The sequence below is a fragment of the Silene latifolia genome, chromosome Y (genome assembly GCF_048544455.1).
Source record: "Silene latifolia isolate original U9 population chromosome Y, ASM4854445v1, whole genome shotgun sequence".
In the NCBI taxonomy this organism is placed as follows: domain Eukaryota; kingdom Viridiplantae; phylum Streptophyta; class Magnoliopsida; order Caryophyllales; family Caryophyllaceae; genus Silene; species Silene latifolia.
In genome coordinates, this window is record NC_133538.1 from 191,098,719 (window position 1) to 191,111,735 (window position 13,017).

The 13,017-nt window shown below is 38.1% G+C and overlaps 1 protein-coding gene across 1 annotated transcript; it reads left to right on the plus strand.

Annotated features, from left to right (window-relative positions):
* The first annotated feature begins 10,871 nt into the window (after positions 1-10,871).
* LOC141629684 (uncharacterized) lies at positions 10,872-11,273 on the plus strand. Its single transcript, XM_074442655.1, has one exon. The coding sequence runs from the start codon at positions 10,872-10,874 to the stop codon at positions 11,271-11,273; it is 402 nt and encodes a 133-aa protein (XP_074298756.1).
* Positions 11,274-13,017: the final 1,744 nt, after the last annotated feature.

Here is a 13,017-nt window from a genome sequence, read left to right on the forward strand (position 1 = left end):
ATTTGATACATTATCTTTTTTATATACTATTTATAACTTCATCGTATTAATATAATATTTTGTTTTTTATGTGGATTGTACTGACAACTTTGAACGCCACAAAGTGAACTGAATTAAATTATATTTTGTTTTGGTCCGTAATCGCCTACAAGAGCTAATAACTCTGGCTATTATATTGTGCAGTCGATTGATGGTGGGTTCAACGAGTCATAAGTCAAACGGTTGACTGATCGTTCACAAATACGAGATTATAACGATACCTCGTAAGACAAATTTTTTTTTGTGACAACGTAATGGAGTTCTAAATGTTTAAAACATTCGTGCCAGGTCGTGGATAGGACATCCATTGTGTTCCTAGAGTCGATTCTTTTGACAATCGACTGTCTCTTGAGATTAATGTTGGAGCTTGTGTCCTCCACAAATTAGTGTGATAACATTTGTAAATCTCTTACAGTTTCACAAGGGTATACTTCGTATATTTAATCAGTTGATTAACGTTTACCTAATAACGGTTGGCTTGCTAGAAAGTTTGACGTTATTATCATACAGATGGCGGTGATCAACTGGTCCCTAAAGGTCACACCTATAGGATGTGTTTGAGAGATGTGGTTATAGAAATATGATCACATTGATGCCTAATATGACTAAACAGTTAGTCCATGTGTTGATGAGACAATTATTTAATGAAGATTAAATAATATTAGTTGAGACGAATTAACTGTCAATTCGTAAATTGAATATAATAAGTTATATTTAATTAAATGTATGTAATTTTAGCTTGGACGAATTAATCTGTTAATTCGTAATTAAATGTAATCGGTTATATTTAATATCAACAAGATGAATGTGTCATAGTGGTAATAGTGAGGGTACACAAACCAAGAGGTCATGGGTTCGATCCTCACTAGATGACAATTTAACACATTTTATACATTTTTGGAATAACCAAAATAAGGAAATAATACTCCTTATTTCGGTTATATGGGCCGAAAATAAGGAAGAAAATATCTACCCTATTACTAACCTAATTCACGGTTTAAGTAGGTTAGTGGGAGATTATTTTTAGACCTAATTTTTCTACTCATTCTCTTGCCTCTTCTCATCAGTAAAAACACAAAAAACCTAAATTTTTACAGAAAATTTTAGATCGATTCTAGCATAATCAATAGGGCATATCTCATATCGTCTTGGGTGCAACTGATAGGCGAATATCTATTTTGATATTGTTCTTAGGCCATATTTGCTAGGACCGAAAGTTATTTCTGAATCCTTTAATTTTGTTTATGTATTTTTATTTTATGACTAGTATAGTCTTCATTAAATTCGTTATAATCCTTAATAATAAGGAAAGTATACATATTATTTCCCACAAGTGGTATCAGAGCCAAGACCACGAATTTTAATTTTGATGATTTTCATAAAATTGTTTGTAAACAATAATTAGGGTTTGCGAGAAAAAAATGTAATCGGCTGGATTGTTTTTTGAGTTGTGGAATTTTTTTTTTTTTCGTTTCCGTTACTATTCACGGATGAACAGTAATTTTTTAAAAAAAAAATTCTGTTTTTTTCGTTCGGTTTTTGCTGAAAAACCGAGAAAAGATTACGGGCTGTTTTTGTTTCTTTTCAGTTTTACCGAGAAAAGATAAAAAAAAAAAATTCCTGTTTTGTTACTGTTCACGACAGGGCTGTATAAAAAAAAAATCTGTTTTTTTTTTTGGGTTTTGCCGAGACAATAAAAAAAAGTAGTCTTGTTTTGGCAAATTAATTATTGTGAAGCGGTTCATAATTATAAGATACCTAATTATTTTAAAGCAGTTTAAAATTTTGACGGATTGAATTCATATTACAAGTTTAATGTGAATTAAGATTAAATTTATAGTGATTATTGAGGAATTGTCACTTAATTTGATCAATTAAATAGGTGGTTTGGATAAATTAATCAACATAATTAAGAAATTGTGTCATGTATGTTTAATTTATTTTTAGTTGATGCATTTTAATTTTGTTGAATGAATCGAATGAATGAATTTTATTTACGTATTTATTTTTGCAATCGGTTGTAAATTGTAATACTTAGTTTGGCCTTAGTCAAATTATGTTTTCCTAATGAAGGAAACATGATTTTTTTTATGTAATTATGAGATCTCGAATCTCCTTTATTTTTAGTTTTGGGTTTTGAAATTAGATTGTAATAAATAGGTTTAGTATGTAATCTTAATTATTGTAATTTCAAAGAAGACTAAAGATGGAGATTGGAGCTCACTCCCGCTACATGGATCAAGATGGAACATCAAGACAAACTTCTCGGGTCCAAGGATGGATTCCAAACTTGTATTTAATGTTCATTTTGATAGGATATGCCACACTAGGACTTTTATTGTTTTTACGTTTTTCATTCTATTGTTTTTCATTTACATGTTAGTTTATGCATCATATTCCGCCTAAAACCAAACCACCTACTACTAAAATGCATGAAAATTGACTCATATAGGTTGTATGTTAGTTTTCATGGACATATAGATGTCACACACTTGTTAAGCCATCACTTTAGTTTATTCATTCTCGCATGCTAGATATTAGTTCACTTAAAATGAATTAAAATAAAGTTGATGAGATCTTCCTCTAAAATGAAAATTGAGATTAGTCTTTATAAGGGCAAACAACTATGAATCCCTTCTTCGTCGGTAGGCATAATATGACCCCTTCTATGTTGGGTAAGTACTTGTGTTTACTTAGTTTACCTCAACATCATAGTCCGAAGAGTTTCTCGTGATTATGATGGACTAAAGATAGAATTTACAGAAATTTATCGACCAAGAATTCTAACGGTAGAATTAGCTAAAAGGTTAGCTTATCAATTTACAGAGAATTTAGTCTTGGGATCATTTATATAATTCTTAAGGGAGGTCAATTGTATAAATGTTTTGAGTCTTCGCGTTATGACATTAATTCATTAGACTTAAAATCAAAACGATGCACATGCTTATTATTTTTATTGTTCTTTCGCAGTGTAGAACACGATTATTTTTGATAATACTGTTACAACAAATGGCTGGAAATAACGCAATCCCAATGCCTAGTGCCACACTTGATCGCGCGTCCTGGTGAAAATATTCATGGACCGAGATGAATCGGTTCACACGTCGAAAAATGACGGGTCCAACTTTTGCGGATCGGGAGGCAAAGACTACGGAATCTTTGCCATTGCTGACGGTAAGCTCAAGTACTTAACTGATCCAATACCGGTCAACCCAGGCCCCAATGCAGGAGTCAACGAGTCACTCGCTTATAGTGATTTCGTTATGGAAGCGGGTGCGATAAAGAACGTACTCATCTTTGCAATGGAAACCAATTTGCAGAGACGCTTCATTGCCCAAAGTGCAAACAAGATTTTCACTACGCTCACTAACGAGTTCTCAAAAGCACCGAGAATGGTTACATATGTGCATACATGTCGCTTCTTTGATGCGAAACTCCAGAAGGGCCAACCGGTTAGCCCACACATTCTTCACATGATTGAGAATGTCGAGAAGCTGGAGGCACTGAATTGTAAAATCAGTGAGAGCATTGTCATTGACCGAATGCTTCATTCTCTTCACGATGGTTTTGCCCTTTTCAGGGCGAACTATTACATAAATGACTTGAAAAATAGTCCTCATGAGCTACACTCCCTTCTCATACATACCGAGAAGGATATGAAATTGAGTGGGAGCATGAAGCAGGATGTTCTCACGATTTACAACAAGGGTAAAGGTAAGGGCAAGGCTCATGGCGACCTAAGTGTAGGTAAGCCAAAGTTTAAGAAGCCAGGAATCGGTAAGAGTTCGCCTGGTGAGACTAATGGCTCACAGGGCAAGGCAAAGAGCAAGGGCGGTGACATAGAGTGCCACCATTGTCACAAGAATGGACATTGGAGGAGGAATTGTCCCGTCTACCATGAGGACATCAAAGCAGGCCGCGTCGTTCCTGTTGGTATGTCATCTTATATTCATATGATTGAGATTAACCATGCAAGTTTTGGAACTTGGGTACTAGATACTGGTTGTCTTTCTCATCTGTGTAATCATTTGCAGGGCCTAAAGAACATCATACCTCTCGAAAAAGGTGATGTGGACCTGCGTGTCTGGAATGGAGCACGAGTTGCTGCTGTCTCGAAGGGAACATATGTAATCCAACTGCCTAGTGGTTTTGAGTTATTTTTAAATAACTGTTACTATGTACCCAGTTTGTCTAAGAACATTATTTTTGTTTCCGTACTTGCTAAAGACGGTTTTGCATTTTCAATAAAGGATAATAGCTGTATTTTCTCTTTCAATGAAATGATTTATGGCAAAGCAGTTTCCATGAATGGAATTTATATCTTAGACCAAACCACAGAAGTATTACACGTGAATAATAAGAAAATAAAGGTTGGTGACAAAGATCAAACCTATCTATGGCATTGTCGAATGGAACACATAAATGAGAAACTCGTGAAGAAACTCGTCGATAATGGGACTATTCCCGCATTCGATTTTTCTATATATGGCACGTGTGAATCATGTCTTATTGGCAAGATGACTCGAATCTCCTTCAAAGGTGTTGGAATGCGCGCTAGTGACCTATTAGAACTCATACATACTGATGTTTGTGGACCTATGTCAATTACCGCTAGAGATGGCTATAGATATTTTATCACTTTCACGGACGATTTGAGTAGATAAGGATATGTCTACTTAATGAAGCATAAAAGTGAGTCCTTTGAGAAATTCAAGGAATACGCAACAGGGGTGAACCAATCGGGTAGAAAGGTTAAAGCACTCCGTTCAGATCGGGGTGGCGAATATCTTTCAAATGAGTTTGATCAACACCGAAAGATCGTGGAATCGTTTTGCGCTTAACTCCACCTGGAACACCTCAATTGAATGGTGTGTCCGAACGGAGACATCGAACCTTACTTGATATGGTTCGATCCATGATGACTCACATGGTAGTGCCTGATTCATTATGGGGTTTTGCTCTTTTGTCAGCTGCTCTTATACTTAATCGAAGTCCGTCTAAAGCTGTCGACAAGACTCCATATGAAATGTGGAAGGGAACGGTCCCTAACTTGTCCTTTATTCGGGTTTGGGGCTGCGAGGCTTATGTCAAGTGGAGACACGAGGATAAGCTCGGCCCGCGATCGATCAAGAAATACTTTATAGGTTATCCAAAAGGAACATTTGGTCATTACTTCTATTCGCCTACCGAACATCGAGTTTTTGTTGCGGCTAGTGCGACGTTCTTAGAGAAAGAATTTCTCGAGAACAAGACGAGTAATAGAACCTTCGAGCTGTAGGAGATTCCAGAACCAACAACCGAGGAACGGATGGAGGAAGTTGTTCCTCCAACTGATGATACGGTTAATATTCCTGAGGAACCTAGGAGGTCGGGTAGAGTCTCTCATCCTCCGGACAGATACATTGGTATGGTCGAGGAAATGACGTTTTACTCCTAGAGAGTAATGAACCCGTCACCTATAAAGGTGCTATGACCTGTTCCGACTCAAAGCTATGGCTCGAAGCCATGCAATCCGAGATGGACTCCATGTATGAGAATAACGTATGGGATCTAGTTGATTTACCTAATAAGGAAAAACCTCTACAGTGCAAATGGCTTTACAAGATAAAGCGTTCTGCAGACGCACAACTAGATACCTATAAGGCACGACTTGTGGCAAAAGGTGTCACTCAAGTGCACGGACTGCATTATGATGAGATTTTTGCACCTGTAGTCATGCTACGTTCCATTCGGATAATCTTAGCGATAGCCGCATTTCATGATTATGAAATTGGGCAAATGGATGTAAAAACCGCCTTCTTAAACGGTTATTTGGAGGAAGAGTTGTACATGGTGCAACCCGAAGGTATCATAGATCCTAAACATCCTAAGAAAGTATGCAAGCTTAAGCGTTCTATTTATGGACTTAAACAAGCTTCTCGGAGTTGGAATCATCGTTTCGACCAGGTGATAAAAGAGTATGGTTTCACTCGATCGGTCGAGGAACCATGCTTATATATCAAGTCGAGTGGGAGCAAGACTGTTTTCTTGATATTGTATGTCGATGACAGACTCTTGATTGGGAATGACATTCCTCTCCTATCTTCGGTTAAAGAATGGTTGAAGAACCATTTCCAGATGAAAGATCTGGGTGAGGCACAGCGCATTTTGGGAATCCGTATCTACCGAGATAGATCACGACGGACGTTATCACTTAGTCAGGAGTCTTATTTGGATAAGATTCTTGAGAAGTTCAGCATGACCAACTCCCAGAAAGGAAACCTTCCAATGACGACTGGGATGTAGTTGAGCAAGTCTCAGTCACCCACGACTCCAGAAGGGATTGAGCGCATGAGTCGTGTTCCTTATGCATCTGCAATAGGATCGATCATGTATGCCATGATATGCACACATCCAGACGTGGCATATGCATTGAGTATGACGAGTCGGTACCAAAAGAATCCAGGTGAAACACACTGGATAGCTATCAAAAACATCCTCAAGTACCTACGGAGGACTAAGGATTGGGTATTGACTTATGGAGGCGATACTAAGCTATGCGCAATCGGTTACGCAGATGCTAGCTTCCAAACGGATCGAGATAACTCAAAATCTCAGTCCGGGTTCGTCTTCACTCTTAATGGTGCTATGGTCAGCTGGAAGAGTTCCAAAGAGAGTGTTGTAGCAGATTCTACTAATGAATCCGAGTACTATGCCGCTTCGGAGGCAGCAAAGGAAGCGATATGGATGCGTCAATTCTTACAAGGACTTACAGTAGTTCCTAGTTCGAATGACCCGATCACCATCTATTGTGACAATAGAGGTGCCATATTCCAGGCTAAGGAGCCAAAGTCTAGCAACAAATCTAGACATGTACATCGGAAAGCTCACCTGATCCGTGATTACGTGGAGCAAGAGGAGATAGTGATAGACAAGATTGCGACAGATGATAACATCGCGGATCCTCTCACTAAACCGTTGAATTATGATAAGCATGTAGGGCACGTTAATTCCATGGGAATTAATCGCGTTCCTGAATTGTAGTACTTGATTATGGATTTGATACATTATCTTTTTCATATACTATTTATAACTTCATCGTTTTATTATAATATTTTGTTTTTCATGTGGATTGTACTGACAACATTGAACGCCACAAAGTGAACTGAATTACATTATATTTGTTTTGGTCCGTAATCGCCAATGTGAGCCGATAACTCCGGCTATTATATTGTGCAGTCGATTGATGGTGGGTTCAACGAGCCATAAGTCAAACGGTTGACGATCGATCGATCAGAGATGCGAGATTGTAACGATACCTCGTAGGACAACTTTTTGTGACAACGTAATGGAGTCCTAAATGTTTAAAAACATTCGGTGCCAGGTCGTGGATAGGACATCCATTGTGTTCCTAGAGTCGATTCTTTTGACTATCGACTGTCTCTTGAGATTAAGGCAGTTTTTGGGTGACTTTGGTTTCTTTCTCACGGTCTCGCCGTGAATCGGAGGCTAAATAGATTTTTTCTCGGGTCATTTCATATCTTTGTGCTTACATCTGCAGGATTCGAGTTGAGGAAAATATCCAACCCTTATCAGGTATAGTTATTTCTCAAGGCCACTCGAGGAGTTGTAACTGAAATGCATGGCCATGCTCGAATGTTGATTCGTTTATCAGTTAAGTTACTCTCTAGTCGGGGAAACCACTCTTGATATTGATCGCTTGTAAAATACGACCTTTGTGAATAAGGATTTGCAAATTGTTTTACATTGAGTGGGAGAAATTTTAGGATATGAGAATCGGTTATCGCACATACACTTGTGAGGACAAGTGGGAGTTTGTTGGAGCTTGTGTCCTCCACAAATTAGTGTGATAACATTTGTAAATCTCTTACAGGTTCACAAGGGTATACTTCGTATATTTAATCAGTTGATTAACGTTTACCTAATAACGGTTGGCTTGCTAGAAAGTTTGACGTTATTATCATACAGATGGCGGTGATCAACTGGTCCCTAAAGGTCACACCTATAGGATGTGTTTGAGAGATGTGGTTATAGAAATATGATCACATTGATGCCTAATATGACTAAACAGTTAGTCAATATGTTGATGAGACAATTATTTAATGAAGATTAAATAATATTAGTTGAGACGAATTAACTGTCAATTCGTAAATTGAATATAATAAGTTATATTTAATTAAATGTATGTAATGTTAGCTTGACGAATTAATCTGTTAATTCTTATTAAATGTAATCGGTTATATTTAATATCAACAAGATGAATGTGTCATAGTGGTAATAGTGAGGGTACACAAACCAAGAGGACATGGGTTCGATCCTCACTAGATGACAATTTAACACATTTTACCTATTTTTGGAATAACCAAAATAAGGAAATAATACTCCTTATTTCGGTTATATGGGCCGAAAATAAGGAAGAAAATATCTACCCTATTACTAACCTAATTCACTGTTTAAGTAGGTTAGAGGGAGATTATTTTTAGACCTAATTTTTCTACTCATTCTCTTGCCTCTTCTCATCAGTAAAAACACAAAAAACCTAAATTTTTACAGAAAATTTTAGATCGATTATAGCATAATCAATAGGGCATATCTCATATCGTCTTGGGTGCAACTGATAGGCGAATATATGTTTTGATATTGTTCTTAGGCCGTATTTTCTAGGACCGAAGGTTATTTCTGAATCCTTTAATTTTGTTTATGTATTTTTATTTTATGACTAGTATCGTCTTCATTAAATTCGTTATAATCCCTAATAATAAGGGAAGTATACAGATTATTTCCCACAATTAAGGCAGTTTTTGGGTGACTTTGGTTTCTTTCTCATGGCCTGCCGTAACTGGAGGCTAAGTAGATTTTTTCAAGGTCATTTCATACTGTGCTTACATCGGCAGGATTCGAGTTGAGGAAAATATCCAACCCTTATCAGGTATAGTTATTTCTCATGGCCACTCGAGGAGTTGTAACTGAAATGCATGGCCATGCTCGAATGAAGATTCGTTTATCAGTTAAGTTACTCTCTAGTCGGGGAAACCACTCTTGATGCAGATCACTTGTAAAATACGACCTTTGTGAATACAGATTTTGCAAATTGTTTTACATTGAGTGGGAGAAATTTTAGGATATGAGAATCGGTCATCGCACATACACTTGTGAGGATAAGTGGGAGTTTGTTGGACCTTGTGTCCTCCACAAATTAGTGTGATAACATTTGTAAATCTCTTACAGGTTCACAAGGGTATACTTCGTATTTTAATCAGTTGATTAACGATTACCTAATAACGGTTGGGTTGCTAGAAAGTTTGACGTTATTATCATACAGATAGCGGTGATCAACTAGTCCCTAAAGGTCACACCTATAGGATGTGTTTGAGAGATGTGGTTATGGAAATGTAATCACATTGATGCCTTACATGACTAAACAGATAGTCAATGTGTTGATGAGACAATTATTTAATGAAGATTAAATAATATTAATTGAGACGAATTAACTGTCAATTCGTAAATTGAATATAATAAGTTATATTTAATTAAATATATGTAATGTTAGCTTGGACGAATTAATATGTTAATTCTTAATTAAATTTAATCGGTTATATTTACTATCAACAAGATGAATGTGTCATAGTGGTAATAGTGAGGGTACTCAAACCAAGAGGTTATGGGTTCGATCCTCACTAGATGACAATTTATATTTAACACATTTATACATTTTTGCCAAAACCGAAAATAAGGAGATATTACTCATTAATTTCGGTCAGATGGGCCGAATTGAGGAGAAAAAAAATATCTCCCTCTTTCACCCTAATTTAGATTACAATAAGAGGAGAGTAGGGTTTTTTTTCTTACCCTAATTCTTTTCCCCATTCTTGCCTCTCATCTAAAAACACAAAAACGATAAACCCTAATTTGATTTACTGAAATTTGGGGATCGATTCTAGCAACAAGTTAAGGGCATTTCTCATATCGTCTTGGGTGCAACTAGTAGGCGAATATGATTGCGATATTGTTCTTAGGCCGAATTTGCTAGGACCGAAGGTTATTTCTTAATCCTTTACGATCTTGTTTATGCATTTTATTTTATGACTAGTAATTCATCATGTTATAATTCGTTATAGTCCTTAAAATTTAAGGGATGCATAAAGATAAATCCCACAGCTACCACGAAGAAAGAGTTGCTAGCTATTGTTTTTGCACTGGAGAAATTTAGATCCTATCTAGTGGGCTCTGAAGTCATTGTGTTCACTGATCATGCTGCGTTAAAGTATCTTTTGGCCAAGCGAGAGGCCAAGCCAAGGTTGATTAAATGGATTCTGTTGCTGCAAGAATTCGATCTCGAGATTCGAGATAAGAATGGAGTAGAGAACGTAATCGCAGACCATCTTTCGCAACTTCGCTATGATGACAAAGATGCTATTCCAATTGATGATTCATTTCCAGATGACTCCCTTATGCATATTTCTTGTAATGAAGAGCCATGGTTCGCTGACTATGCGAATTACATCGTAGGTCAACAACTGAGACCCGATAGGTCTTATCATTATAAGAAAATATTCTTGCACGATGTTCGCTATTATTTCTGGGATAATCCATATCTGTTTCGTTCCTGTGCTGAAGATATTTACCGTCGTTGTATACCTTAGTGGGAGGTAAATGGTATCCTTAACCGATGTCACTCTTCTCCTTATGGCGGTCACCATGGTGCTTCTAGGACTACTGCTAAAGTTTTACAGTCAGGATTTTATTAGCTTACCATATTCCGGGATGCTCACGCTTTTGTTACTAATTGTGACGCTTGTCAGAGGACTGGTAACATATCTAGGAGGTATGAAATGCCTCAAATCGGTATACTTGAGGTCGAGCTTTTCGACGTTTGGGGAATTGATTTTCAAGGTCCCTTTTCATATTTTAAAGGGAATCATTACATCCTTGTTGCTGTAGAATATATCTCAAAGTGGGTGGAAGCCGTTGCCTCCCCTACTAATGATGCTAAGGTGGTGATGAATTTATTTAAGAAGATCATTTTTCCCCGTTTTGGTGTCCCTCGAGTTGTCATCAGCGACGGTGGCACACACTTTCATGAGAAGCATTTATCAGCTCTATTGGCTAAATATGGAGTATCTCATCGGACCGGTCTAGCTTACCATCCACAAACTAGTGGTCAGGTGGAAGTTTCGAATAGGGAGTTAAAATCTATCTTGGAGAAGGTAGTTAACAAGAATCGGAAAGACTGAAGCTTGAAGATAGATGACACTTTATGGGCGTACCGTACAGCTTTTAAAACACCTATAAGTATGACACCTTATCGGTTGGTATATCGTAAGGTATGTCATCTTCCAGTGGAGTTGGAGCATCGCGCATATTAAGCGATAAAAGAGCTAAATTTCGACCCATCTTTGGCTAAGGAGAAGCGACTTCTGCAACTTAATTGTAATACCCGGCCTTATGGGACCCGTATCTAGACATAGGAACATGTGAGAGGACCTTTAGACCGATAAGAGATCACTCCCAAGGGAAGGATAGCCTTACACTAGACCTGGACTTGACCGTGTGGCGTTACATCGGATCGAGTAGGTCCACTCGGTCGCGTGAAGGGTACACTCGACCGAGTGAGTCCACTCGACCGAGTGAGTCCACTCGACTGACTGGAGTGCTACTCGGCCGAGTGAGTCCACTCGATCGAGTGAACTCGGCACTCGGTCGAGTGCCGCTGTTTTCAACACACGGGATTTAATCCCTTTCACCCCTAACCCTAAAATCATTTCCACCTTCCTCCTTATCTCTCCAAACTCCCTCCCCTCTCTCTAAAACCCTCAAAAACACCTTCTACTTGGGATTCAAGCTTGGATTAGAGGATCTACCACCTTCCTCTTCATCTCCTTCACCTAGTAAGTAAGAATCTCTCCTTTTCTAGTCTTTTAAACCCTAACTTTTGGGGGAATTCGTCATGGGAAATTAATTAGCTATTAGTATGTGTATTTGGGGGTAATTAAGGGGTAATAATAAGGGGTTTTGTAGTATATATTAGTATAGGATGTATTGTGATAGTTATTATGCAATTTACGTAGGATGAGACGGTTTTGTGAGATGGATGCTTGGTTATTTCGCCTAGCATATGGATTCTGCAAAAAGGTAGGTTAATCCTACTCGGTTTCAATGATGTGAAGTTATTTATGTCGATGTTGTAGTTAGTCTTGCATAATTAGGGCATTTGCATTATAACATGTTTAGTGGTGATCACATTATTAAGAAGATGATTATGATATGTTGGTTGTGATTCATGTATTGGTCGTCATCACATATGTTGGAGGAACTATTGTTGCCGTTGTTGTTGTTGCGGTTGTAGTCGTTGTTGTTGTTGATTGTTTTGGAGACGTAAGACGGTTGAGAGACCGTCTTACGCTTGAGTCGCCTCTTCGAGCTTCCCACTCCAAGAGGGATGTGCACATTAATGGCTTGAGTTTGGAGGGACGTATGTGGTTGAGACATGACGTCTGGCAGGGGATCCGGTTGGCTTCCGGACCTGGTACGTCTGGGCATGTCCCGGTACCTGTTTGTGGTTGTTGGTATGTCTGTGCGTGTCCCGGTACCAGTTGGTTGTCGGTATGTCTGGACGTGTCCCGGTACCGTGGTGGTTTTGGGTACGTCTGGGCGTGTCCCGGTACCGGTGTGGTGGTTGTTTGATAGCGTCTCCTTCACATTAGTAGTCATATTGCATGTTCACACATGATTCGTGTCATCTTTTATTTTTTTATTGAAACTGACGTTTGTTGTGTATGTGTGTTTGTCACCTGTCTCTTTTGGGGTGTCATGTCTTGATGTATATGATGTCCTTTGGTCATTTGGGGAACAGGTTAGGTACAGATTGTTTGGATAGTACGCGGGAGACTGGACGAGCTTGATGAGTCACGAGACGCGTGTAGTTAGTTAGATGAGTATAGTAGCCATGAGTTGTATTTTATTCATTAGTTATGGTTT